The sequence below is a fragment of the Zalophus californianus genome, chromosome 11 (genome assembly GCF_009762305.2).
Source record: "Zalophus californianus isolate mZalCal1 chromosome 11, mZalCal1.pri.v2, whole genome shotgun sequence".
Taxonomy (NCBI): Eukaryota; Metazoa; Chordata; class Mammalia; order Carnivora; family Otariidae; genus Zalophus; species Zalophus californianus.
In genome coordinates this window covers 38,778,744-38,805,070 of record NC_045605.1, presented here as the reverse complement: position 1 = coordinate 38,805,070, position 26,327 = coordinate 38,778,744, and the positions used below count along the sequence as shown (strand labels likewise).

General features: G+C 37.2%; 2 protein-coding genes across 11 annotated transcripts in view; one reads left to right on the top strand and one right to left on the bottom strand.

Annotated features, from left to right (window-relative positions):
- Positions 1-4,386, bottom strand: part of TAF1D (TATA-box binding protein associated factor, RNA polymerase I subunit D) — a 9,384-nt gene extending 4,998 nt beyond the window's left edge. For all 6 annotated transcript variants that reach the window (XM_027579826.2, XM_027579829.2, XM_027579828.2 and 3 more), the window contains exons 1-4: positions 4,265-4,386; positions 2,478-2,633; positions 1,422-1,797; positions 96-271 (exon numbers count right to left, since the gene is read on the bottom strand). In XM_027579826.2, the coding sequence (XP_027435627.1) occupies positions 96-271; positions 1,422-1,797; positions 2,478-2,533 (608 nt within the window). In that variant the 5' untranslated portion in view covers positions 2,534-2,633; positions 4,265-4,386. The remainder of the gene's footprint in view (positions 1-95; positions 272-1,421; positions 1,798-2,477; positions 2,634-4,264) is intronic.
- On the top strand, positions 4,374-26,327 carry C11H11orf54 (chromosome 11 C11orf54 homolog). Of its 5 annotated transcripts, none has more exons than XM_027579823.2 (10): positions 4,440-4,511; positions 5,824-5,861; positions 8,906-9,087; positions 11,457-11,555; positions 14,615-14,688; positions 14,874-14,975; positions 15,924-16,100; positions 17,278-17,427; positions 24,041-24,157; positions 25,142-26,327. In XM_027579823.2, exons 3-10 carry the CDS (start codon positions 9,033-9,035, stop codon positions 25,313-25,315), a joined length of 948 nt encoding a protein of 315 aa, XP_027435624.1. In that variant the 5' UTR covers positions 4,440-4,511; positions 5,824-5,861; positions 8,906-9,032; the 3' UTR covers positions 25,316-26,327. The 5 variants fall into 5 exon arrangements, with proteins under 5 accessions (XP_027435622.1, XP_027435626.1, XP_027435624.1 ...); XM_027579824.2 differs by lacking the exon at positions 4,440-4,511 and adding an exon at positions 4,519-4,681; XM_027579821.2 differs by lacking the exon at positions 5,824-5,861 and having other exon boundaries at positions 4,374-4,511.

Here is a 26,327-nt window from a genome sequence, read left to right as displayed (position 1 = left end):
TAACAACAAATCCCTAACATAATATGGAACAATTAAAATTTAAAAAATTATTTCAATAAAACCTAGGACCTAAATTATGTCACGATTAAACTTACTCTGATTCTTCAATAGGAGAGAGAGAACCATCATCATCCAAGTATTTGTATCTACGACTGTCAAAATCTTCTTTTTCTAAATCTTCACCAACATTCATTTGTTTCAAGGATTCCTTGAGGTAGTATTCATACTTCAGTTTTTCAAGGTAGTTGAAAAATCCTCTTGCCACTGCTTGCTAAATATCAAAAGGACTTTATGTAATGGTCTTACAAAACACAAAATTTTCTTCCATGACTTAGCAGATACCTTATGTTCCAAAATGAAAAGGGTTCCTTTACCACAAACTTAAGCGATTCTGATTTACTCACTCTGCCATATGTGGATCACATACACCAGATGCTGGTTGTAAAAAGAACCCACTATCTACCTAGCACATTATCAAATTTACGTAAGTTGTTGGTATACCAAGAAAAACTAAGCACAAATCTTATATTGTTTGGGAATTTCTAAGGCCTTTTTTTTTTTTTTTAAGATTTTAATTTATTTGACAGAGGGAGAGATAGAGCAGGAATACAAGCAGGGGGAGCGAGAGAGAGAGCAGCAGGCCTCCCGCTGAGCAGGGAGCCTGATGCGGGGCTCTATCCCAGGACCCTGGGATCATGACCTGAGCCCAAGGCAGATGCATAAGGACTGAGCCACGCAGGCGCCCCTCTAAAGACTTTAATTTTATTTCATTTTGTTATGTTAGTCACCATTCATTACATAAGGCATAATTAGTTTTTGATGTAGTGTTCTATGATTGTAACACCCAGTGCTCTTCAATATCTAAAGACGTTTTTAAATGCAAAGAGAAATCTCTTTTGTTCACCTATCAGCTTAAAACATAAAAGGTTAGTATTCTTTCAAATCACCAATTCTAGAGCAAAAGATTATAAATTATGCAATCATTTAACTCAAGTATTTGAGAGTTTAATGCTAAGTTATTTGTCAGGCAATTCTGTCAAAATCAAATATTCAGTATCTATAAGGAAATGGCCTCTACTAAAGCCACTACACATGGAAAATATGGGTGGGTTTGACGTAGGTTACTGTAAAATTGGGATCACTTGAGTTTTAGGGATGATACTTAAAAACCTGATGAGATCAACGGATTTTATATAAACAGACAAAACACCTCACATATGGGTATATTCATTGAAACTGAATATACCAGTGAAGAATCCACCCAGAATGGGTTGGTCTTGAAGCGACAGATAAGTCGGTACAGAAGGATATTATCAAAGTCGCAGATTCTATGTTCCAGGCACATCTAAATTCTAAAAGTGGCCAAGTCATTTCAGACATTTTAGCTGTTATGTATCCACACATATAAAATAATGACTTACCTCAAAGGTTAAAATTTTTCTCCAAGGTAATGGTTTTCTTGCATTCTCAGATTCTAAAAATGGGAACCCAGATCCTTTATCTTGAACTTGTTTCTTATTTATTTGGGAACGTCTAGTGTTTTTTCTCCCTTTTGGTCTTCCCCTTGGTCTTCCTGTTGGTTTATATTTCCTCTTTTTACGTTTCTTTTTTTTGAATCTTTCAAAAATAGCTTTTAAAGTCAATGGTCTTGGTTCAAAAGATGAGTCACTAGATGAATCCCTTGCCTGAACATCTTCAGGTGAATGAACAAACTTTCTAGTAGGGTTTCTTTGCCCCTGTTTAGGTGAGTAAGGGACACACTGAGTTTTAAATAAGCTGCTACCAGAAGAGTTATCACTAGAAAAAAAGGGGAAAAAATTAATTGCACTCTTTTTATTACTGAATGCTTATTACCATAAGGTACTTTTCTTCCACAGACCAAAAACAGGAAAACATGCTCAGGACTAAACCAACCACTTAGTTCAGACTACCTAAAATGGACCGTAATGCCATAATATCATGATGCCATAGCTCTTACCAAAACATCACCTTCCAAGATAAATAATAGAATTTTAATTTCCAAAGGCAGTCTTGTTTAGTGCTAGAGCTTGCTCTAAATAAAACAAGAGTAGCCTAGCAAACAGATATTTGATTACAACAGAAATGCTGATTGGATTTCCCAGTGATTATTTCCATCATGCCAGCTCTATTATAATGTGCATTATCCCAACAAGTTGATTTTTAAGCAAGATCCCCCACTGATGTCTATTTTCCTGTTTTAAGATTAGGATGATTTAGCCAGGAAGAGATACCAAATTGGCCCAGAGAATATTGTTTCCCCAGGGTTAAGAATGTGTCCCACTGTTAACTACATAAACTGAAGACCTGTGTAAAACAGGTTTTCCTTTTCTTTCCTAATTATTGAAAATTACCTTTATTGCTTACCCAATAATAAAAATACAGTAAACGTTATCAGCCAATCTAGTCAGTTTTGCAGTAAAAATCTAGTGGTGGTTGATTAAGAAAACAGCACTTACCTCTCATTTTCAATTTCCACAGCTGAATTAGATGCCATTATAGAGTTAAAATTCATTCCAGTTACATATCTCCCAAGTCCTTCTCCAAATTGTTTTATTCGCCACTTGTTATTTGCTTAAGAGTTCTGACAATTCGGTAAACGTGATGTAGTTTCTCTGAACAAATGCCAACACAAACAGCTAGTATCCCAGTAATACACAATTTGATGTAGTCAGATTATGTCACATTTTATGTAAATTAAGGCAAAATCATATACAAGGCCCTTAATATTTTTATATAGGAATCATCCATTTCAAATCAAATTCTAAAATCTAGAAACTGAATTCACGGTTTCCGTTTTTCAGGTGTCTTCTCAATCTTATCCAGTGGAGTGAGATTCCAGAACAGTATTGTCATTTCCAAAGAAGTATTAAACATCTTCCCATGATACAAAATGAAATTTTACTAAACATGTAACATACAAGTATTCACATACAATTAATGGCCAAAAAGCCATTTTTCAAGAGCAGATAGGAACTCCTTGGAAAAACTTTTACATACAAAGCCAGAAGGCAGTGTTGCCTCAGTATATCAGGAAAAAGATTCACGATTTACTACCTCAATCCAATCTCCTGGATTTCCATTTGTAGCCTCTTCTCATTCACGCTATGATTCATCAAAGTCACTGTGAAACCTCTTCCTTGGCATATTATCTCCTTGCCATTATGGGTACTAATTAATAAGTTCTGAATTCTCAAACTTCAATGAAAGACTAACAGACCACACAACGGTGCCCTTTGTCTTTTTATTCTCTCCTTGGAAAATCTGACAATAGTGGGCAAAAAAGTAGAGGTCTTATTTTACTACCTCATCTCCCTCTTTCAAGGGATACCAACATTCTTCCGTTTTTGTCTTCAGTATACCTGAGAATAACAACTGAGTAGTGAAGAATGGAATCCTAGGATAAAATGACAAAATATCCCAAATACAAGAAATCATCAAGGTCAGGTAGAGATTTGCAAAATGTCCGATGGACTCGTGGTAATTTCATGTTATGTTTTGTTGGTAGTGTTTTAAAATGCGAAAACCTAACTATTCATGAAATAACTGCTCAAAAATGAAATTTAACAAAAACTGGGTTACACGGCACTGATGGTATACCGGAGGTTATGTCTGTCTTCTAAATATCAGCACAGTGGAGTTAAAAACCAGTTTCCGGAAACCGCGTAGAAAAACATTCCTATCGAAGTGTACTTCTTATCCCAAGATTCCGCGAGAGGCCATGCGGCGAGCTGGCGCACTTAGTGCTAACAATCCTTCAACCACTTACTATGCCTGACCTTGGGGCGAGGGCCTCCAGGGAGCACCTCACCTCACGCAACAAGGCGTCAGAAATGGTTACCTCGCACTTACGAAAATTCACAAGACGTGTACTTGTCCGTAATGCTTCATTTTAAGCATCCAGACACAATGCAGCACGCCTATGAACGCGCAGGTGTGGGCCACAGTCCGGCCACGAAGCCCTCAGCCCAACGACCGCGAGCCCTCCACCCTCCCGGCCTGCCTTCCGCGGCTCGAGCCAACCGAGCAACGCGGGGATCCCCGGAAAAGCTAGCTCCTCCCTCGCTCACCAGGCCCGAGAGTTGTGCCCTCTTCCTACCCACCCACATCGGCGACCGGCTTGCACCAAAGGCGCCGGCCCACCACGGGCCTCAGCGGCGTACTCGCGCCCCGCAACCCAGGCCTCCGACGTCCGCATTTGGCAACCTCCAACCCTCGGCACCCCAACACGCAGACAACTGCTTACCTCCACAACCTCGCGCAAGGAAAGGAAGATCCAGCCCGCGACCCAGCTAATAGTGGGCCCGAAATCTCGCGAGAACAATTGAACGCCACGAGGAAAGTTAATGGTGGGAGGAGGCGAGAAGCGGGACGGCGTTCGCCGCGAGGGGTGGGGCGATTGGCGGTGGGCGGTGGCTGAACGCCCAAATGCGGAGGAGGCGCGGTTGACAGACGAAGTGAGGATTCAGGTGCTGGCTTCGCTAACCTAGTAGGTACGTGGAATAGCCAAGAACCTTTACGCAAATGACGAGAACAAATTGTGGGGCCAAGTAAACGGAGTGGATGTGAACTGCGAGGACTCAGCCGCTCTTCTGTTTCCGGTGTCTCGCATTTGCTGAGTGGTCGTCGACTTTTCTAAAGCCTTCGGGGTGTGTGCGTGGCGGTGAGTGTGGTGCTGGCTGTGTTTTGTCAGATCTACTTTTGCCTTCAAAAATCTCTTCTGTGTGAAACTGTGACAGGCTCATGCTTTGACCGTGACTCCAAATGTGTAACCTTTGTCCTGGAAGCCGGTGTTACTCCATAGCACACCCCATTCCCCTCTCCACTTTTGGACTTGTTTTGTTAGCTCACTCCTTCCCTCCAAACTGAGGGTCAGCCTCCAGGACTTGGTTAACGTATCCCAAGACACCAGCGGTGGATTTTTTTTTCTTCCTACGATTTTGACTCCTTAGTCCCCTGAACGGCCACTGAGTGTTGAAACAGTTTAAACTAGTTTAGTTTTGGTGGGTTTTTGTTTTTTTTTTTTAACCTCTAAAGGAGTTACAAAAAGGAATGAGCTGGTTTGATGGTTCCACTTTCAGACCTCTTGTATCATATGATAGAACCGTAAGGCTGCCTAGTCCTGTATAGTTAGTGTCATCCCAGGATTGAACAGACCTGGAAGGTAGTCTGATCTCTTTACTCAATTTCGCTCTAAATATTGAAAAAAATTCCAGGCATAAAAGTCGAATCCTCTAGGCATCTCCACAGTCTAGGAAATACTTGGAAGCTCCAGGACAGGTAGGGCATGTCTTACTCACTGCCCTATGTGGGAGCTGGCCTGGCTATGGAATTTGTGAGGCTCAGTATGAAATGAAAAGCAGGGTCCCTTGTTCAAAAAGCAGGGGGAAGCGCCACTAAAGGTGCTAAAATATGAGCCATCTCCTTTCTTCTGTATTATCTCCTTTGACTTGTCATGGTGTTTTAACTTTCTATTGTTAATTATAATAGCATGTTAATCATGCTATTATTATTATGCTATTATTAATAGAAATTTGCTATATGATGTCAAAGTAAAGAAAAAATTTTAAATATAAATTATTAGCATGAATTTTACTTCTTATAGCATGCAATGCCAGTTTTAAATACAAATGTAAGAACGGTTAACTCCTATGCAGAATGGATGAAATTCACAATTCGTATTTCATAGCTCATACAAACATGTATTTTGTTCTTACTAGAACAATGGAGACTGCACAAAACCAACTCACCTGTATTTTTTTTTCTTTTTTTTCTTGATGTATGCACGTTCTACCAACACTACAGAATCCGGGGACTTTGAGTTTCACAGAATTCCACAGATGGTGGGTCCACCAGATTTCTGTGCTCATGGGGTTTTACAAATGCTTTATGTGAATGAGGTAGCAAGGAATAGTGGTGGAAATGCACTTTGCCCCTCTGGCCTCTGGTCCTGCACATGCTCCATTGTCCTATCGGTCTTTTTAAAAGTTCAAATATAAAGTTAAGAATTTCAGGGTGGTGACAACAGAGCATTAAACCAAATGCCATTCTGAGCACATGGCCCTGTGTCATTATACTAATTGTACACCCTTGAGGCCAGCCCTATCCCAGAGCCTTATGAGTCTGATACACTGTAAATACTCAATAAATATAATTAAGGCTGAACTGGTGCCCACTAGGAAGGCACTTGGAAGACAGAACCACAGTCCTATCTTCAAAGAGATCACAGCCTAGGTGAAAGAAACAAAACAAACAGATGATAACTCTGAGTGCTATAAGATGGCTCTGTACAAATTCTTCCTTCTAGGAGCTGAAATGTGTCATTCCATCACAAGTTAACCCACATGGTATAATATAAGGTGTTCTGGCTTTACAGAGGGCTACATTTGGTTTTGAATTATTTCTGCCACTTTAATAGCTGAGCGATCTCGAGTAAATAATATATTCTCTCTGGCCTATTCCTCTTTTGTAAAATGAGAATTATAATATCTATTTGGTGTGAGAGGTTCTGAGAGAATGTAAAGTACCTAACATGGTACCTGTTATACAGCAGGCTGTCAATAAATGGTTATCAGCTTGGTTGCTACAGTTGGCCTACCCTGTCAGGCATTGTCTCTGCGGCTCTACTTAAGCCAGCTGCCTCCCCTTCATACTCTTCCCTTCTTTAGACCCTCCTTCTGGGCCACTGACTCCCAGCGATGGAATCTGGAGGGTAAATATCATGTGCCTCCTTCTGGCCTAAAGCTGTCTTCCTAGAGCCACACTTGAGTTTACATTAGAACCTTTCTAACCCCCTTCTCTCATCAATGCAGCTTCAACCTTCCCTCCTCCCTCCCACATAAACACATTTATACACACATTACCACACTGCCTTCTGGGCTGTTGGCTTGCCCAAAGTTTACATTTCCAAACCAGTTATTCAACTGTAGCCTCCCGGGGCTGGACTTTGTTTTTATTTTGGTGGGGAAAGAAAACAAACAAAAAAAAGCTGACCTTTTAAAGATAGCAAAGGGTGTAAAATTAGGATTGTGTTTGAATTTAAGCTTGTCTTTATTATTCCTACTATAAACAGAAATATCTAGAATGCTTTATTTTCCTCATTATAAATAAATACAGTATTGAGCAGATTTTGACATGTTCTTAATTAGTACTTTCTGATAAAGAAAATATAAGATGTTAACATTTAGAAAATCTAGGTGAAGAGTATACAGGAGTATTTATATGTATTCTCTGTCCATCTGAAATTAATTTCAAAAAAAGTTAAAATGTTTCATTCTTGAACAATTACAGATTGTTCAACTGAAAGATATGCTTGAGATCATTGAAATATGATTATATAGGACTTGGGGCCCATTATCAACAGTTGGTATTTTATTTGGGAGACTGATTATGCATATTATGTAATTAAAGAATAATAAAATTTGGTATTTGATGAAGTACTTATGTAAATGTTAAGTCCTAAATGTATGAGATTAGCATGTTTGTGGAGGATATGTTGTTTGAAATTATCATCAAAACCAGAAACCCAGGAATGCCTGGTGGCTCAGTTGGTTAAGCGTCTGCCTCCAGCTCAGGTCATGATCCCAGGGTCCTGGTATCGAGTCCCGCATCAGGCTCCTGGCGCAGTGGGGAGCCTGCTTCTCTCTCTGACAAATAAGTAAATAAGATCTTAAAACAAAACAAAAAACCAGAAACCTAGTTTCTAAGGAACCTGTGAATCTTTGGAAAATTAAAAAAAAAAAAGTGGGGGTGGAGAGATTTTCCAAGTGATATTGAAAGACCACCTTTCACTTACCAAGTAAGCTTGTATCAAGACTATTGAGATTAATAATTAATGAGGTGTTCCGTTAACAGTTTTAATGAGAATCTGAATAGTGCTCTTAGAAACACTCTTAAAAGAGTTTTGCTTGCATTCTTTGTTGCAACTGGCTGAGAGTGGGATTCCCTGCCCACCTCACATTATTTTTGCTTTTTTTTTCTTCATTTGATTTACTTTGCTCTGCTTGTGCACCTTATCACCTGAACACTTCAGGTAAGATACTAATCTCTATGTATAAATGCCTACTTATTGTAGAATATGCTTAGCATATATTTTTAAAACATCTAAGTATAATTGGTTAGGTTATCAGAATAATTGAACATTAAAGCTGCTTACCAAGAAAGTATTTTTATTTACTTGTAAGTAAAAGTAATAATTTGAATTTCAATAGCTACTCATTTGTAGAAGTTTGCATTTCTCTTAGTAATTTAAATTTTCTTTTATAAAAGTGTTAGCCTAAGAAACTTGTTTAAGTTTTAGCCTAAATGTCAAATACAAAATAGAAAACACAAATTATCTATGAATTACTTGAGCGTCCTATACTGTTATCTACAACCATTTAAATAGTTACTTATAAACCTTAAAAGCTACCTTTTGCTTCAGGACCTATGTTCCTTAGACCAACCATTAGAAAACTGCATGTTCGGGTGCCTGGGTGGCTCAGACGGTTAAGCGTCCGCCTTCACCTCAGGTCGTGATCCCAGAGTCCTGGGATAGAGTCCCGCACCGGGCTCCCTGCTCCTTGGGAGCCTGCTTCTCCCTCTGCCTCTCTCTCTCTCTGTCTCTCATGAATAAATAAATTAAAAAGTTAAAAAAAAAAAAGAAAACTGCATGTTCGATCCACATATATGACTAAAGAAAATGAGTCATGTGCCTCCTTAGTTTGGCATTTCCTTTTATCTATTTTAAGTGTTGACTTTAATGTATCAGTATTAAAAAAAAGATTACTTGGGCATTTCTCACTTGGAATGTTAAATACTGGAAACTGTGGTTGCCCTTCTGTGAGGAAAGAAACATAAATGCCCTTCTGCCCTTTTTATATAACTGAACTCTTGTGTTCCTTTCCAGAGCAACAGCTGTTCATGCATGGTGCACGGTGAACTCTTGTGATCATTAGCCTACCATAGGCAAATTCTTGTGGTCATTAGCCTACCATAGTTTTGTGTGTATATCCTGATACCTAAAGAAGAAAGAAATGGGTTGTGCTGAGTATTCTTTTCATGTGCCAAGTCTTGAGGAGCTTGTTGGAGGTAAATACAATAATAACTTTGAGTTTTTTTTAATTATTCGAAGGAAAAAAATTTAAAAACAAAAATATTCTAAGATATGATTTATGCAATAGTATTTCCATTGCAGAACTTATTTTCCTGGGGCTCCTGAGCGGCTCAGTCAGTTAAGTGTCTGCCTTTGGCTCAGGTCATGATCCCAGGATGGATCCCCACATTGGGCTCCCTGCTCAGCAGGGAGTCTGCTTCTCCCTCTCATTTTCCTTTTTGATATCTCTTTGTACTTTTTTAAAAAGATTTATTTATTTCAGAGAGAGAGAGAGCATGTGTGTGCGAGCAGGTGGAGGGGCAGATGGAGAGCGAGAGGGAAAGAATCCCAAGCCGACTCTGCCCTAAGTGGCACTGAGCCTCAGGCTCCATCCTGTGACCCATGAGATCCTGACCTGAGCCAAAACCAAGAGTCAGATGCCCAACTGTCAGAGCCACACAGGAGCCTCCGTATTATTTTTATTGAGAGAGTCCAAAATTATGCCCCCCTAAAAAAACTAAACTCACCATTTGAAGATTCTTGTTAAGATACCAACTTTACAGAGTGAAAACAAATATAGTAATCCAAGATTTAAGTATGTGTGATGCCCACAAAGTCACACAATTTTACCTTTTTACCAGTTACAATATTCTTTAAATATATAACCTACTGTGGTATGTTAATCATGTTCCTAACATTACTACTCCTTCCCCTTCTCCTGATACGATAGACTGCCGATAAACTTGCTTAGATTTCTCTGTCTGCATATATTTTTATGCATTTCCCCGTGTTCGAACAAGAATTTAAGGCAGCTTCACAGGATTAATTAGGAGGGGTGATAGATAAGAAAAAGAAAATAAAAATAGGAATATGAAATGAAGCCAGGAATAGTACTAACCCAAAACTATGTAGCCTGTCAGAAAGCTACCATTTATTTGACAACCTTCAGGTTCTGATAGTACCTATAAAACCACCCTTTTCAAAGTGCACCCATCCTGATAGTTTGTCTGTCTTCCTGATAAGGTTGAAGTCAAGAAGTGTTTTTGGGTTTTGCTTTGTTGTGGCTTGTGTATTTTATGTTCTTTCTATATGTACAGATTATATTCAGTACAAAATAGAAATGGAATCTGAGTTTTTTGCCTTAAAATTTATTTTCAGTTTTACAGAAAATCCTAGAGCAAGAATTCGGTCTCTTTGTAATTGATAAAAAATAGATTTTACTATATTTCTACATGCTGAAATCTTTTCCTATTTATAAGTCTGCAGTTGTTAGTTTAGGGGAGGGGAATTTTCCAGGCAACTTGATTTCTGTTTTCATATAGCTAAAAGATCTGGTGTGGAATGTATACATGGCTAGATTTAAGACGACTTCATGTTTTGGAGAATCTGATTCTATAAAACCTAAACTAATGGCTGACTACTCCCAGAAAAACTTTTATGGAAACTTATCACCCTTAGAAGTACATTCCTCCTGGGGTACCTGGATGGCTCAGTTGGTTAAGCATCCAACTCTTAATTTCGGCTCAGGTCATGATCTCAGGGTCATGATCTCAGAGTCATGAAATCAAATCCTATGTTGCGCTCCGCACTGGGCGTGGAGCCTGCTTAAGATTCTCTCTCCCCCTCTCCCTCTCCCTCTCCCCATCTCTAACAAAAAAGAAAAAAAGAAGTACATTGCTCCTAGATTTATTATGTCACTACCATCCAGATTGAGATATAAAAGATTTCCAGCCTCCCAGAAGACCCCTTTATTTGCTTTTCCAGTCAATATCTCTACCCCAAGAGGTAACACTGTTCTGACTTCTGTCACCTTAGATTAATTACCTGATTTTGAAGTATATAAGTGAAGTTACATATACTCTTTTGTGTCTTACTCCTTTTGCTCAACATTTTCTCTTTAAGTGTCAATGAAATTATTGCATGTAATTGCTTACTTTCTAACCATTTAAATATATACATTTCAATAGGTCTTTGGAATTCTCTCCCCAAAAGGTAGGTAGTCCTCACCTTAGTGCAGTGTTTATCTTCAATGGTTTAAATCTCTACAGATTTACAGTGATTTTTATGGGGGTATTTGATATTACACATGTGATTGTGTGTCTAATGTCTAATTATATTCATTAGGAAGACCATTTCATCCCCCCCTTATTTTTTAAGCAAGCTCTACATCCAGCCTGGGGCTTGAACCAAGATCAAGAGTCACTTGCTCTACCTACTGAGCCAGCCAGGTGCACTCCTTCCCCCAACTTTTAATAATACAAGTTTAGATTGGAAGCATGATATCCAAAATGTTGAGGAAAGATTTGATATATGGTGGCAAATTTTTACCTAATGTTAACGAACTTTTTTTCCTTGTCTTTGTCAGTTCTGCAGAAGGGGCTAAAGGATAACTTTGCTGATGTCCAGGTCTCTTTGGTTGATTGCCCTGATTTGACTAAGGAGCCGTTCACCTTTCCTGTGAAAGGTAAACAATTTTTGCAATTCACTTTTTTCAGTCCTAATCTTTTTCTGAAATGAGAATTATTATGAAGGACCATCTTAAATTATCTACAAATAAAGGATATTGTCCCAAAGTGTAGACTAAATCATGCTGAATTTCTGTGCTGTTTTCTTATATTGAGCAAATTTCACTTTATACCCTTCTGGGAAAATATTGTTTTATGCACTTTTGTTATTATCACAGATTACATAATAGATATTCAGTAGCCTAGAATCCTTGATATCACATGAGAGTTTTGTTTTTAACTAACAAATTCCAGCTGTCCACAGGACATCTCCACCTGTATATGCTAAGGACAACTTGAGGTCAGCGTGTCAAAATTTAGCTCATTGAAGTGACTGTTATGGAAACATAAAATTTTATGTTATTTATTTATTCAAGACCAGAAGGGATCTTAAAAGCCTTGTATTTGAATCATCTGTGAAATACTTATTTGCCAAGTGATCATCCAGCCAATGTTGTAAGAAGGGAAGGTAATGCTGATTGAGTAAATATAATTTGTATGATAAACACCTATATTTGATGTTTTAATTTTTACAGTAATACTGCAAGGTAAGTACTAGCCTCAGTCTATAGATGAGAAACCCGAAGCTCAGAGAGGCTAAGCTCAGGGGTAATCATAAGCAGGATTCAAATCCAAGTGTATCTGTTTCAAAAGTCTGACCTTCTCCCATTATACCCTACTGTGATGAGCAATTTGAGATAAACACTCACTCTCACTTCCTCTTTGATTATGTAACTGACATCTTTGTTAAAAAGTAGTTTTACACAGAAGTCCTGGACTCTGCTGCTTTCTCTGCCACGTATAGATTTCATTACCCTAGGTAAGCCAACTAATGTATTTGACCCTCAAATATATTAAAATGGAGAGATTTGACTTTCATGTTCCTTTTGGTCTTTCCAGTTTAAAATCTTTGATTTTAAGTATACCTGTAAATTCTAGAAGTTTTGTGTACCAGATGGCAATTTCTCGTTGTACCTTGAAAGCATTTAGCATCATACTTTTTTATAGCCATGGTTCCTCCAATTATAAAAGTAATCTATTCTCCCCACTAAATAAGTAATTAATTAGTTGAAATAAAATTAAAAAATCAGAAAACACAGAAGAATACAAGGAAAAGAAAAAATGGTTAATCTTAATTCTGTCATCCAAAGAATTTTCTAGTCAATAATTTGTAAGCCTTTAAATTGCAACACTAAGGAGCCTAGATATGTGTGTTTATATATAAATGATCTTTCATAAATGTAGTTAGGTACTTTCTACATGAACTGGTCTTGCTGAAGTCACCAGTGACTTTGGTATGTTTACTAGTATTTTCTGATCTCTCACATATTTCATAGTACCCGGCCATTGATGCCTGACATTTTCTTTCCCCTCTCCTTGGTTCTTTTGCCTCTTCTTCCTTGGTATCTTTCCTAATTCCGTGTTCTTTCTTCCTTATTTTTCCTAGCTCATTTCTCTTTCTGGCAGGCTCTTAAATCCTGACATTTTCTAGAATTCTTTCCTCAGCCTCTTCTTCTATACAATCTTTCTGCATTTTTCCATCCACTCCTGTGGTTTTAAATTACTACTTGGATACAAGAACTTGAAATCTGCACATCTCACCTTCATCTCTCTTTTTCTTAGCTATGGATTGGTAATTCCAGCTGTCCACAGGACATCTCCGCCTATATATGCTAAGGACAACTTGAGGTCAGCGTGTCTAAAATTTAGCTCATTCCTTCACCATAGTTGCTTATCCTCCCTTGTTCTTTTTCTTAATTTCCTCTTCTCCATCTTTACAGTTAACCATTTTTAGCTCATTACTTGTCTTTTTCCTAGACTATTTAAAATTGTCCCCCAATGGTTTCTTTCAACTTCAACATTACCGGTGGTGCCTGGCCAGCTCAGTTGGTAGAACATGTGACTCTTGATCTCAGGGTCCTGAGTTCAAGCCCCATGTTGGGGGTGGAGCCTACTTAAAATAAAAAAAGAAAAGTAAAACCCCAAAGCCAAAAAGACAACTTCAACATTACTATCACTTATGAGAAAGATTCTTATCCATGAGTAATTTCTGCTGATCCCATAGAAAACATTTCTAAAATCCCTAATTATAAATAGGATCTATAAAAATTTTGCACATCTACCCTCTGCATAACTGAATAGAGCAATTTTATCTACTTTACTTTGTAATAATGTTAGTATGAAACTGACAAGACCACTTTTTCTCAAACAAAAGGTAATTAATTTCCACTCTACATTTCAAAAAAAAAAAAAAAGAATGTACCTTTCCCAAATTGTGTCTAGCTGTACCTATGATGTTAATTAAAAATGTAAGTAGAAAGTTCCCAGCATCTGAAGTTATCTCTAATTACTTGCATTTCTATAAACAACCTTGGGAATAAACAACTTTGATTTCCCAGTATGGATTTCTCAAATAATTAATAACTCAAACAGCAAAATATTCTATATTAAAATACAATTTTAGGGGTGCCTGGGTGGCTCAGTCGTTAAGCGTCTGCCTTCGGCTCAGGTCATGATCCCAGGGTGCTGGGATCGAGCCCCACGTCGGGCTCCCTGTTCCTTGGGAGGTCTGCTTCTCCCTCTCCCACTCCCCCTGCTTGTGTTCCCTCTCTCTCTGTCAAATAAATAAATAAATAAAATCTTTAAAAAAAATACAATTTTAGCCAACTCCCCCCACCAAAAGCACAGATTTTTAAAGGAATAGGTCATTACAGACTAATTCTGGAAATCTCATCCGATCCAAACTTTGGCTTCAATTCTAGCCTTGCTCTATTACCAACTTTCTGTTGCCTTTATGCTACCAACTATATCAAGTCATGCTTAATTCTGACAATATTAGAAACACAAGTAGTTAGAATAGGATAGGGATCAGAGTTACTTTCATCTTCCAACCCCTGCTACTTGTAAAACTGTGAGAATGGAAAAGTTATATACTCTTAATAAATTAAATTAGTGCCTTCTGGCATGTTATACTTAAGTTAGATGGTTTGCCTATTTTTAAGATGACTTTTTTTTTTAGGCATCTGTGGGAAAACTAGAATTGCAGAAGTAGGAGGTGTGCCTTACTTATTGCCTTTTGTAAAAAAAGAAAAAGTAAGTGTACTTTTACTTTTTACATTCACATAAAGATTATAAGAAATTGGGTTGATCCTCTTTTTATTATTAGAAGATCCATTGACCAATGTGGCAAGGAAGTGTTAATAGACTCAGTCAAAAAAAGTAAACCAAGAGATTTGTATGAGTTAATCATTTAAATAATATTTTTTCTTCTTGCATAGGTTTATGATATAAATAAGATTGCAAAAGAAATCAAGCTTCCTGGAGCTTTTATTCTTGGAGCAGGAGCAGGCCCATTTCAGACTCTTGGGTTCAATTGTGAGGTCAGCATACATATAATTATTTTATTTTATTGATTTGACATTTAGTTTACCTTTTTTCTTTTATTGCCCTATCAGAAATTATGCTTTTTGAATGAATTATAAATACGCAATGTCATCTTTCTTTACAGATTTGATATTGTTTGATATAGATTTGGACTATAGCATATGCTCTAACTATAATGGAGCACTGACCTGGAATTTCAGATTTTCTTAGAGTATACACTCAGTGTTAGATGAGTCTGAAGTCCTAATGTGGTCTGCTGAGACCATGGATTGTGAAAGATTTTAATCATTACACATCAGAGAATTCCTGGCTTCACTATAAAGCTTTCCTTTTGATATGAGAACAGCTTTTGATCAGAAGATGAATGGAATAATTAATGATTTCATTAATTCCCTCTTTCAGACTAAATAGTGAGGACCTACCCCTGTGGTATGGTGATTATTTACAAAAGGTACTATTACTGTGTATGTTAGTGTATTTACAACATAAAAACATCACTGTTTCTTCACGTCTCTTAAATAGAAGAGTGAAGGACCTCTTCAGACTGCCCATCCCCTCACCTCTTCAGATGTGACCATTAGTCAATAGTCTTGCAAGTTCTTTTGTAGAAAGATTAATATAATTTACCTAGTGTTCAATATAGAAAAAAAAGTTTAAAATCTAAAGTCAGACATTTTAAAGCCCAATTTACAATGTTACAGAAACATTGTAAGAAATACTGTAAACATTTTATAAAATATTTTTTCAATTTTTTGATGTTTGTAAATCTTTAACATTTTGAATCACAAATTAAATATTTCATACTTCATGTTTTCTTACTAGGTCCTGAAAATAAAATATCTTAAGTCAAGGATAAGATATTTTGTTATGTTACTCTAATATTCTCTTTGCATATTGACGCCAGGGTTGACTAATTTACTTTTCTTATTTACTTTTCTTTTCAGTTTATGCCAGTTATACAAACAGAAAGTGAACACAAACCTCCAGTGAATGGAAGTTACTTTGCCCGTGTTAACCCTGCAGATGGAGGGTGCCTACTAGAGAAATACAGTGAGAAACATCATGATTTTGGGTGTGCATTACTGGCTAATCTTTTTGCCAGTGAGGGTCACTCTGGAAAGGTGATTTTTTTTTGTTCACAAAAACACAGTATTCTCCAAAAGTTCTCAGATAGCTAAAAAGTTGGACTTTTATTGCCACAAATACAGTTTTCTTAAGAAAAGTCAAAACTAGCTAAGTCAAATTTCTTTAAATAACCCAGTTATGAAAGATTACTATGGTACTATAGGCAAGGAGAAAGTCTTATTTAAAACTGAGGTTAGAATACTTAGTAAGCAAGAAAAAAAATAGTAAGGAATTTATTCTGAGGAATAAATTAAAATTGATTTTATATAAATAAATCTTTTATTCTGAGGAATAAAAGGTAACAGAATATTCATGTGGGGAGTGAGTTAAATACATGAGCCATTCAGTTGAAATAAATAGATAGTGCCTACCTGTAGTTAGTCTATAAGTAATCCATTCCTGACGGATCAGATGTTGGTTGACCTAGACAGAAATGGTGGTAGTAAAATGTTATAGAAAGGAGGAGGGAAGGAGAATTAATTCTTCACTTCATATTTACTTCCTCTTAGAACACAAAAAGATGATTACAGTGTTAGCAGTTGTGAGAACTCTCAGATTTTTAAATAGAGGTAGCTACTTTAGCTACTTTGGAAACAAGGTAGTGAATTAAAAAGACTTGATTAAGGAGTCCCTGGATGGCTCAGTTGGTTAAGCATCTGATTCTTGATCTCAGCTCAGGTCTTGATCTCAGGGTTGTGTGTTCAAGCCTTGCGATGGGCTCCGTGCTGGGTGTGGAGCCTACTTTAAAAAAAAAAAAAAAAGACCTAATTAAGTGGAAGTAATACAAGTCCAGAATTTTAAGGGAAAGGAAAAAATGTAATCACTTTCTCTTCCCATCTGAATTACCAGAGGTTAACCCCTTTAAGCCAGGAATTCTCAACTTTTAACCACTTTAATATACAAAGATAAGAATCTCTAGAGCTCAGTGGAGGACTTCACTGTAACTCTAAGAGAGCATGAATAAGACTTATTAGAGTAAATGACAACTTATCATATATATAAAATATATATCATTGATCAAGACAGGATTGAGACATCTCACTCAACTCCTCTGTGGGTCTTCTAAGCAAATAATTTGCTTGATGGCATTAGATTATGTGTTTCACTTTGATAGTTAGTCACATAGAATTTTGCAGCTTAGAACAATGGTATGCATATTTATGTTCTCTCTAGGTCATTGAGGTGAAAGCCAAAAGAAGAACTGGAAAACTTAACTTTGTGACTTGTATGAGACAGACTCTTGAAAAACATTACGGAGATAAACCTGTAGGGATGGGAGGCACTTTCATAATTCAGAAGGGAAAAGCGAAGACTCACATAATGGTAAGGGCCTTCGTGTATGTGCGTGCATGTGTATGTGGGTATGTATGTGCACATACTGAAGATCTTAGGGTTTTTTAATATACATCGACAATTCTACCCTTAGAGACACCTGAATACTTTTACTATGATTGTATTACTTTAAAACTTAAATGACAAACAATGCTTTAAATCACACTGTGAATAATATCTTAAGTAGGGTCCTTTTTCATGTTAATAAATTAGAACTTTCTTTTCATTGTGTTTGTTTTTAAGATCTAGAGAGATGTGAGTATAAGCCTTAGACATGGATTATCATTTTTATTGCCAGAATCCCAAACTCCATACATAGATTTTGCTATTAAGATGGTTGTGGTGGGGTGCCTGGTGGCTCAGTCAGTTGAGCATCCAACTCTTATTATCAGCTCAGGTCATGATCTCAAGTTGTGAGATTGAGCCCAGCATCGGGCTCCATGCTGGGCATGGAGCCTGCTTGGGATTCTCTTTCTCCCTCTCCCTCTGCCCCTCAGCATCCCTCCCTCTCTCTCCCTCTCTCTCATTCTCAAAAAAAAAGATGGTTGTTTTGGGGAAAGAACTCATTATGAGAATTATAATCTTATGGGCTAATTGTACAAGTTTGTAAGACATTAAGAATGGAATATATATAAAGCAAGACCTAGGACATTCAGGTTTTAAAAAAATTTTTTTGGAATGAATGAATGAATGAATAGTATAAAAGTCATTAAACTTAATTTCCTTTTCATTTTATCAGTAAAATCATCAAAAAATGTTTGGTTTTAATGTTTTTTATCCTGATAATTTTATTTTTTATTGTATTTTTTAAAATATTTTATTTATTTTAGAGAGAGAGAGACAGAGAGAGCATGTGTGCGAGCAGAGGGAGGGGCAGAGGGAGAAGGAGAGAGAGAATCCCAAGCAGACTCCATGCTGAGCGGAGAGCCCAACGTGGGGCTCAATCCCACGACCCTGAGATCACAACCTGAGCTGAAATCATGAGTTAGATGCTTAACTGACTGAGCCACCCTGGCACCCCATCTTGATAATTTTAAATGGCAAGCCAGCTGATTTTGCAAAGAAAAACACAACATTGTGAAAATACTTAATTTTCCAAATTATTAAAAACAGAATTATAGCTAAATATTTTTGTAAATACCAAATAATTATAGGAATTTTTTTTTAAGATTTTATTTATTTATTTGACACAGAGAGAGCGAGAGAGGGAACACAAGCAGGGGGAGTGGGAGAGGGAGAAGCAGGCTCCCCGCTGAGCAGGGAGCCCAATGCGGGGCTCGATCCCAGAACCCTGGGATCATGACCTGAGCCGAAGGCAGATGCTTAACGACTGAGCCACCCAGGCACCCCTAATTATAGGAATTTTAAATATGCAAGTATACAATACTTCATTACTAACTACGGGCATACTTTGTTTTATTGTGTTTCACATTATTGCAATCCACAGATACTGCATTTTTCCTAAATTGAAGGTTTGTGACAACACTGCATCAAGCAAGTCTTTTGGCATCAATTTTCCAACAGCATTTGCTCACTTCCTGTCTCTGTATCACATTTTGGTAATTCTCGCAATATTTCAAACTTGTTCATTATTATATTTGTTATTGTGATCTGTGATCAGTGATCTTTGACATAACTATTGTAATTGTTTTGGGGCACCACAAACCACATCCATATAAGATGGACAACCTAACCAGTTGGTATGTTGGTATGTTTTGACAGTTCTACCAACCGGCCATTCTCCTGTCTCCGTCCCTCTCCTTGGGCCTTCCTATTCCCTAAGACACAACAATATTGAAATGAGGCCAGTTAATAACACTACAATGGCCTCTAAATCTTCAAGTGAAAGGAAGAGTCGCACTTCTTTAACTTTAAATTAAAAGCTAGAAGTGAGGGGCGCCTGGATGGCTCAGTTGTTAAGCGTCTGCCTTGGCTCGGGTCATGGTCCCAGGGTCCTGGGATCGAGCCCCGCATCGGGTTCCCTGCTCCGCGGGAAGCCTGCTTCTCCCTCTCCCGCTCCCTCTGCTTGTGTTCCCTCTCTCGCTGTGTCTCTCTCTGTCAAATAAATAAATAAAATCTTTAAAAAATAAAAATAAAAACAAAAAAATAAAAGCTAGAAATGATTTAGCTTAGTGAGGAAGGCATGTCAAAAGCCAAGAAAGGCCAAAAGCTAGACCTCTTACCCAAACAGTAAAGTTGTAAATTCAAAGGAAAAGTTCTTGAAGGAAAATTAGAAGTGTTAGTCCAGTGAATACACAAATGATAAGAAGCCATATTGCTGCTGTGGTTAAAGTTTTAGTGGTCTGGATAGAAGATCCAACCAGCCACAACATTCCCTTAAGCCAAAGCCTAATCCAGAGCAATCCTATAAAAGGCTGAAAGAGGTGAGGAAGCTGCAGAAGAAAAGTCTGAAGCTAACAGAGGTTGGTTCATGAGGCTGAAGGAAAGAAGCTGTCTCCGTAACCTATAAACAGAAGGAGAAGCAGAGCGTGCTGAAGTAGAAGCTACAGCAAGTGATCCAGAGGCCTAGCTAAGGTCATTACTGAAGGTGGCTACACTAAACAACCGATTTTCAGCATAGACAAAACAGCCTGCTATTGGAAGAAAAACCATCTAGGACTTTAATAGCTAGAGAGGAGAAGTCAGTGCCTGGCTTCAAAGCTCCAAAGGACAGGCTGACTCTCCTGTTAAGGGCTAATGCAGCTGGTGACTTGAAGTTGAAGCCAATGCTCATTTACCATTCTGAAAATCGTAGGCCCCTAAGAATTATGCTAAATCTACTCTGCTTGTGTTCATCAATGGAACAACAAAGCCAGATGGTAGCACATCTGTTTACAACATGGTTTGCTGAATATTTTTAGCACACTGTTGAAACCCACTGCTCAGAAAAAAAGTACTCCTTTCATGCTCATTGACAATGTACCTGATCACCCAAGAGCTCTGATGGAGACACACCACGAGATTAATGTTTTCATGCCTGCTAACACAACATCCATGCTGCAGCCCATGGATCAAGGAGTAATTTCAACTTTCAAGTCTTATTATTTAGGAAATATATTTCATATGGTTATAGCTGCCATAGATATCTGGCAGCTCAGGGCAAAGTCGATTGAAAACATTCTGGAAAGGATTTACCATTCTAGATGTTATTAAGAACATTTGTGAGGGGTGCCTGGGTGGCTCACTTGGTTAAGCATCTACCTTTGGCTCAGGTCATGATCTCAGGTACTGGGATCGAGCCATCAGGCTTCATGCTCAGCGGAGAGCCTGCTTCTCCCTTTCCTCTGCCTGCCACTCCCCCTGCTTGTGCGCACACTCTCAAATAAATAAAATCTTTTTTTTTTTAAGATTTTATTTATTTATTTGACAGAGAGAGACACAGCGAGAGAGGGAACACAAGCAGGGGAGGTGGGAGAGGGAGAAGCAAGCAGGCTTCCCGCAGAGTAGGGAGCCCGATGAGGGGCTCAATCCCAGGACCCTGAGATCATGATCTGAGCCGACAGCAGACACTTAACAACTGAGCCACCCAGGTGCCCCAATCAATAAAATCTTTAAAAAAAAAAATTTGTGATTCAAGGGTAGAGGCCAAAATATCAACATAAATAGGAGTTTGGGAGGAGTTGATTCCAACCCTCATGGATGACTTTGAGCGGTTCAAGACTTGAGTGGAGGAGGTCACTTCAGATGTGGTGGATATAGTGAGAGAACTAGAATTACAAGTGGAACTGAAGATGTGACTGAATTCCCGCAATCTCATGATAAAACTTTACCAGATGAGGAGTTGCTTCTTATGGATGAGCCAAGAAAGTGGTTTCTTGAGGTGGAATCTACTCCTGGTGAAGATACTGTGAAGATTGTTGAAATGACAACAAAGGGTTTAGAGTATTACATGAACTTAGTTGCTAAAGCAGCTATAGGGTTTGAGAGGCTTGACTCCAGTTTTGAAAGTTCTCCTGTGGGTAAAATGCTACTGAACAGCATCGCATGCTACAGAGAAATCATTAGTGAATGGAAGAATCAATTGATGTGTCAAACTTCATCGTCTTCTTTTAAGACATTGCCACAGCCACCCCAGCCTTCAGCAACCACCATCCTGATCACTCAGCAGCCATCAACACTGAGGCAAGACCCTCCACCAGCAATAAGTTTATGACTTGCTGAAAGCTCAGATGATTGTTAGCATTTTTTAGCAATAAAGTGTTTTTAAATTAAGGTATGTACATTTTTTTAGATGTAATGGTACTGCACACTTAAAAAGCTACAGTATAGTGTAAACATCACTTTTATATACACTGGGAAACCAGAACATTCATTTGACTTGCTCTATTGCGTATTCACTTTATTGCAGTGGTCTGGAACAAAACCCACAATATCTCCAAGGTATGCCTGTAGTTACCATAATGTACATCATATCTCTAAAACTTACCCATCTTAGAACTGAAAAGTTTTTGTACCATTTGAGCAATACCTCATTTTCCCCACCCCAGCCCCTGGCAACCATGCTTCTAGTCTCTTTCTCTAAGTTGGACTCTTTAGATTCCAGTAAGTGATACCATGCAATATTTGTCTGCGTGTGGCTTATTTCACCCTGTTCTCCAAGTTCATCCCTGTTGTCACAAATTGTGGGATTTCCTTCCTTTTTAAGCCTGAAGAACATTCCTCATATGTATTTATCACAATTTTATATACATGCACACGCACACACACACACACACACACACACAAAACAATTTCTTTATCCATTCATCCACTGATAGATATACCCAGAAGTGGGAGAAGTGGGATTACTGGATCATATGGTTCTATTTTTTGAGGAACTTTCATATCATTTTCCATAATGATTGTACCAGTTTACATACCTACTAATAGCATACAAGCATCCCCTTTTCTCCACATCCTCCCCATCTCTTGTTTTTTGTTTTTGCTTTTTTTGATAATAGCTATCCTCACAGGAGTGAGGTGTGATATCTCATGGTTTTGATTTGCATTTTCCTGATGATGAGTGGATATGAGCACTTTTTCATATACCTTTTGGCCATTTGTATGTCTTCTTTGGAGAAATGTCTAATTCAGTTCTTTTGTTTTTTAATTGGGTTGTTTTTTTGCTATTGAGTTGTATGAGTTCCTTGTATATTTTGGATATTAGCCCCTTACTGGATATATGGTTTGCCAATATTTTTTCCCATTCCATAAATGGTCTTTTAATTTTGTTGATTGTTTACAGTGCAGAAATTTTTAGTTTGATGTGGTCCCACTTGTTTATTATTCCTTTTGTTGCCTGTACTTTTGATGTCAAATTTAAGAAATTATGGTGAAATCCAGTGTCATGAAACTTTTCCCTGTGTTTTCTTCTAAGTGTTATATTTTAGCTCTTACCGTTAGGTCTTTGATCCATTTTGAGTTAATTTTTGTATACATATAAATTAAGGGTCCAGTTTCATTCTTTTGCACATCAATATCCAGTTTTCCCAGCACCATTTTTTGAAGACTATCCTTTTTCCATTGAATGGTCTTGATATCCTTACTGAAAATTATTTGCTGTATATGCAAGGGTTTATTTCTGGGATCTCTATTCTATTCCACTGATCTTTATGCCATTGTCACTGTTTTGATTACTTGTAATAAGTTTGATATCAGGAAGTATTAGACTTCCAACTTTCTTTTTTCTCTCAAGATTGGTTTGACTCTTCAGGGTCCCTTGTGATTCCATATGAATTTTACGATGGATTCTTCTCTATTTCTGCAAAACACTTCTTTGGGATTTTGATAAGGATGGCATTGAATCTTTAGATCACTTTTGGTAGTATTAACATCTTGACAATATTAAGTTCAATTCATTAACACAGGATATTTTTTCATTTATTGGAATCTTTTTATCCTATTTTTTTTTAAAGATTTTAGAGAGCGCACACGTGTGCACATATATGAGTGTGGGGAGGGGGAAGGGAGAGGGAGAGAAGCAGACTCCCTGCTGTGCCCTCAGGGCTCCTTGTGGCGCTCCTTGCCACCCTCATAGTGGGGTTCCACAAGGGAAGAGGGCTCAAGGGGTCGATGGGGAGCTGCAGATGGGGCTTGAATAAGGACTTGATTTCCAGACCCTGAGATCATGACCTGAGCCGAAATCCAGTTGGTCACCCAAAAGACTGAGCTACCCAGGTGCCCCTATTGGAGTGTCTTTAAATTTCTTTCAGCAATGCTTTTAGTACAAGTTTTTTGCCTCCTTGATTAAGTTTATTCCTTAGTATTTTATTTTTTTTGATGCTCCTACCAATTTCTAATGCCTTGCTTCCCCCTCCCCCAACCCATCTACCAGTAGCAGTAATGAGATTTAAAATTAGGATGAGGATATATTTCCAGGAAAACTGAGAGGCTATGAAAAATAAAAAGATAGTAATAGACTCATTCCTTCCTTCATTCATTCATACATTTTAGCTTATACACTTGATTGGTGATCCTTTTGAAAACTAGGGTATGTAATTTGTTTTGATTCTAAAAATAATTAAATGTATAAGAAGGCTTAAATTTTTAACTTCATGAAGTTATATATAATTTTAAAAGTTTAATTCTCAATAATCTGTATATTTAGAATGATATTTTATTGTAGCCCACAGAATTTTCTTCCTGCCCATTGAACTCTGATGAAGAGGTGAATAAATGGTTGCGCTTTTATGAGATGAAAGCTCCTTTGGTTTGTCTGCCAGTTTTTGTCTCCAGAGACCCAGTAAGTTTATGTCTGTCTTCTATATTGCAGTGTCATACAGTGATAATGCTTAGTTTTTAGGATATTCTTTTGAAATTGGGCACTTTTGTGTTGTTATTTAAGAACTAGGATAGTCTCCAGAATTATCATGAAAGATAAGGGAGCAGGTGGCTAACCACCCCTATGAGTTAGGCTGGGCAGGTTTTACTTTTGAGGCACAGGTGTCTTATTTTATTTTATTATTATTTTTTTAAGGCACAGGTATTTTAAATAACACCCAAAGTCATATTATTAAATAGTAGAATCAAGACCAAGATTCAGGTATCCTACCTTATTTGTTGCTCATTATACTATCATTATAGTCTAATATTATACAGTAGAAAAAGATATAATATAGACCAATTCAAAGAAAGTATCTACCAGAATACTGACTAGTCATATTTTTTTGATCTAATGATTACATACATGTCTAGGAATTTATCCTCAAATATATTCAAAAGTATGTGAAATTATTAGTTAAAAGGTTAGTCATGAAAGCATTACTGTAATAGAATTGGAAATAATCTAAATGTCAGTTGGGAAGTGGTATGTAAGTACAATAGAATGCCATGTAGATGTAAAAGAAAGAGGAAGCTCTTTTATAATCTGATATACTAAGATCTCAAGCCTACTGTTAAATGAAGAAAAGTAGTATTCAGCACAGTATGTACAGGGTGTTACCATTTGAGTAAAAATTACAAAAGTATATATTCCTGGAAAGATATATAAAAAAACTGCTTACACTGGTTGCCTGCAAGGAAAAGGAGGAAGTAGTAAAGGCAGGAGATAGAAAGACACATTTTAATGAATATATCCTTTTTCACCCTTTGAATTTTGAATTAAGTGAATATTTTACTTAAAAAAATAAAAACTATTGTAACATTAATAAAAAGGTCTCCCTCCCCCTTAAACAAATCCTATCCAAAATAATTTGAATACTGACAGATAGCTTGTCTGTTGTTCTAGGGGTTTGATTTGAGATTGGAGCACACTCATTGTTTTAGTCATCATGGAGAAGGTGGACACTACCATTATGATACTACCCCAGACACAGTGGAATATCTTGGATACTTCCTGCCTGCGGAGTTTCTGTATCGCATCGATCAACCAAAAGAGACCCATTCATTTGGGCGAGATTAAATCAAGTGAAACAGAAATAATTAACTAAAGCTAATTAATTAATGCATTAATTGATACTACTATAAAATCCAATAGAAATAATCTCACTACTTAAATCCCATTTTTTGGCCTTTAACTGAAAGGTATGTTGACATTTAAACTCTTTTATTTCATGGAACTATCTTAGAGATTTTTGGAAACAAATATATGTAATGAAAATGTTCTTCATTATTTTTTTATTCTTTAATAACAACAAAATCATGTGATTTACTCCTACTGTCTACTGGCAATAACTTACATTTGTATAACATTATTAAATTTTTCAAATTAGTCTCACAACTCCTAAGTGGATGTTTCTGGGTATTAGAAAAATAAGTGTTGCAAATGTTGATAGTTGTTGAATCTTAGTACTAAATTAAAAAAATCCATTTCAGAAATCAGAGTATACTTTTTTTCATGGAATAAGGTGGGCAGAGGAAGCAACTTTTCCCCTTTTGGTGGCGTTGAACCATACTCAGAAGTTTGCAGTTTGCCTTTCATAAACATTGGCAACTAGGTAGTAGGCCATGATGCCACTGCCTTTGTTTAGCTTGCCAGTTGGAAGCAGTTTGTACCTTATGGGTTATTTGCCAGAAGGAAAGGGAAAAGAAACAGCATCAAAATATAGCACTGAAGTGAGTATACTTTAATTTACAAGTGAAGCTATTGCTAAACATGACCACTGTCCTTTGTAAAATAAAAAATTATACTATTTTACTGATTGTAATTATTGAAATTTTCCCCAATATTCTTCTATAATAATCATTAGTCATAAATCAACTGTCTAATCTTAATCTTGCTAATGCTAACCATGTGTAAATTTAGGAGCTCTTTAATACCAAACACATACTAAATCTTCAAAAAATATTTTTTGATTGTCTTCTTTGGATGTTACCTATAACATGTCCTGTCAGTATAAATTCCTAAATGTTATTTTTAAATAAGCACGAGTTTGAAGCAAAAAAAAAAAAAGAATAAAAATTTTATATTCACA

Excerpts from the sequence above, each read along its gene's own strand:
- C11H11orf54 (XM_027579821.2), top strand. The coding sequence starts at position 9,033 with ATGGGTTGTGCTGAGTATTCTTTTCATGTGCCAAGTCTTGAGGAGCTT. Across the intron at positions 14,976-15,923 it reads CTCTTGGGTTCAATTGTGAG|TTTATGCCAGTTATACAAAC; the intron begins GTCAGCATACAT and ends TTTTCTTTTCAG. Across the intron at positions 24,158-25,141 it reads TTTTTGTCTCCAGAGACCCA|GGGTTTGATTTGAGATTGGA; the intron begins GTAAGTTTATGT and ends CTGTTGTTCTAG.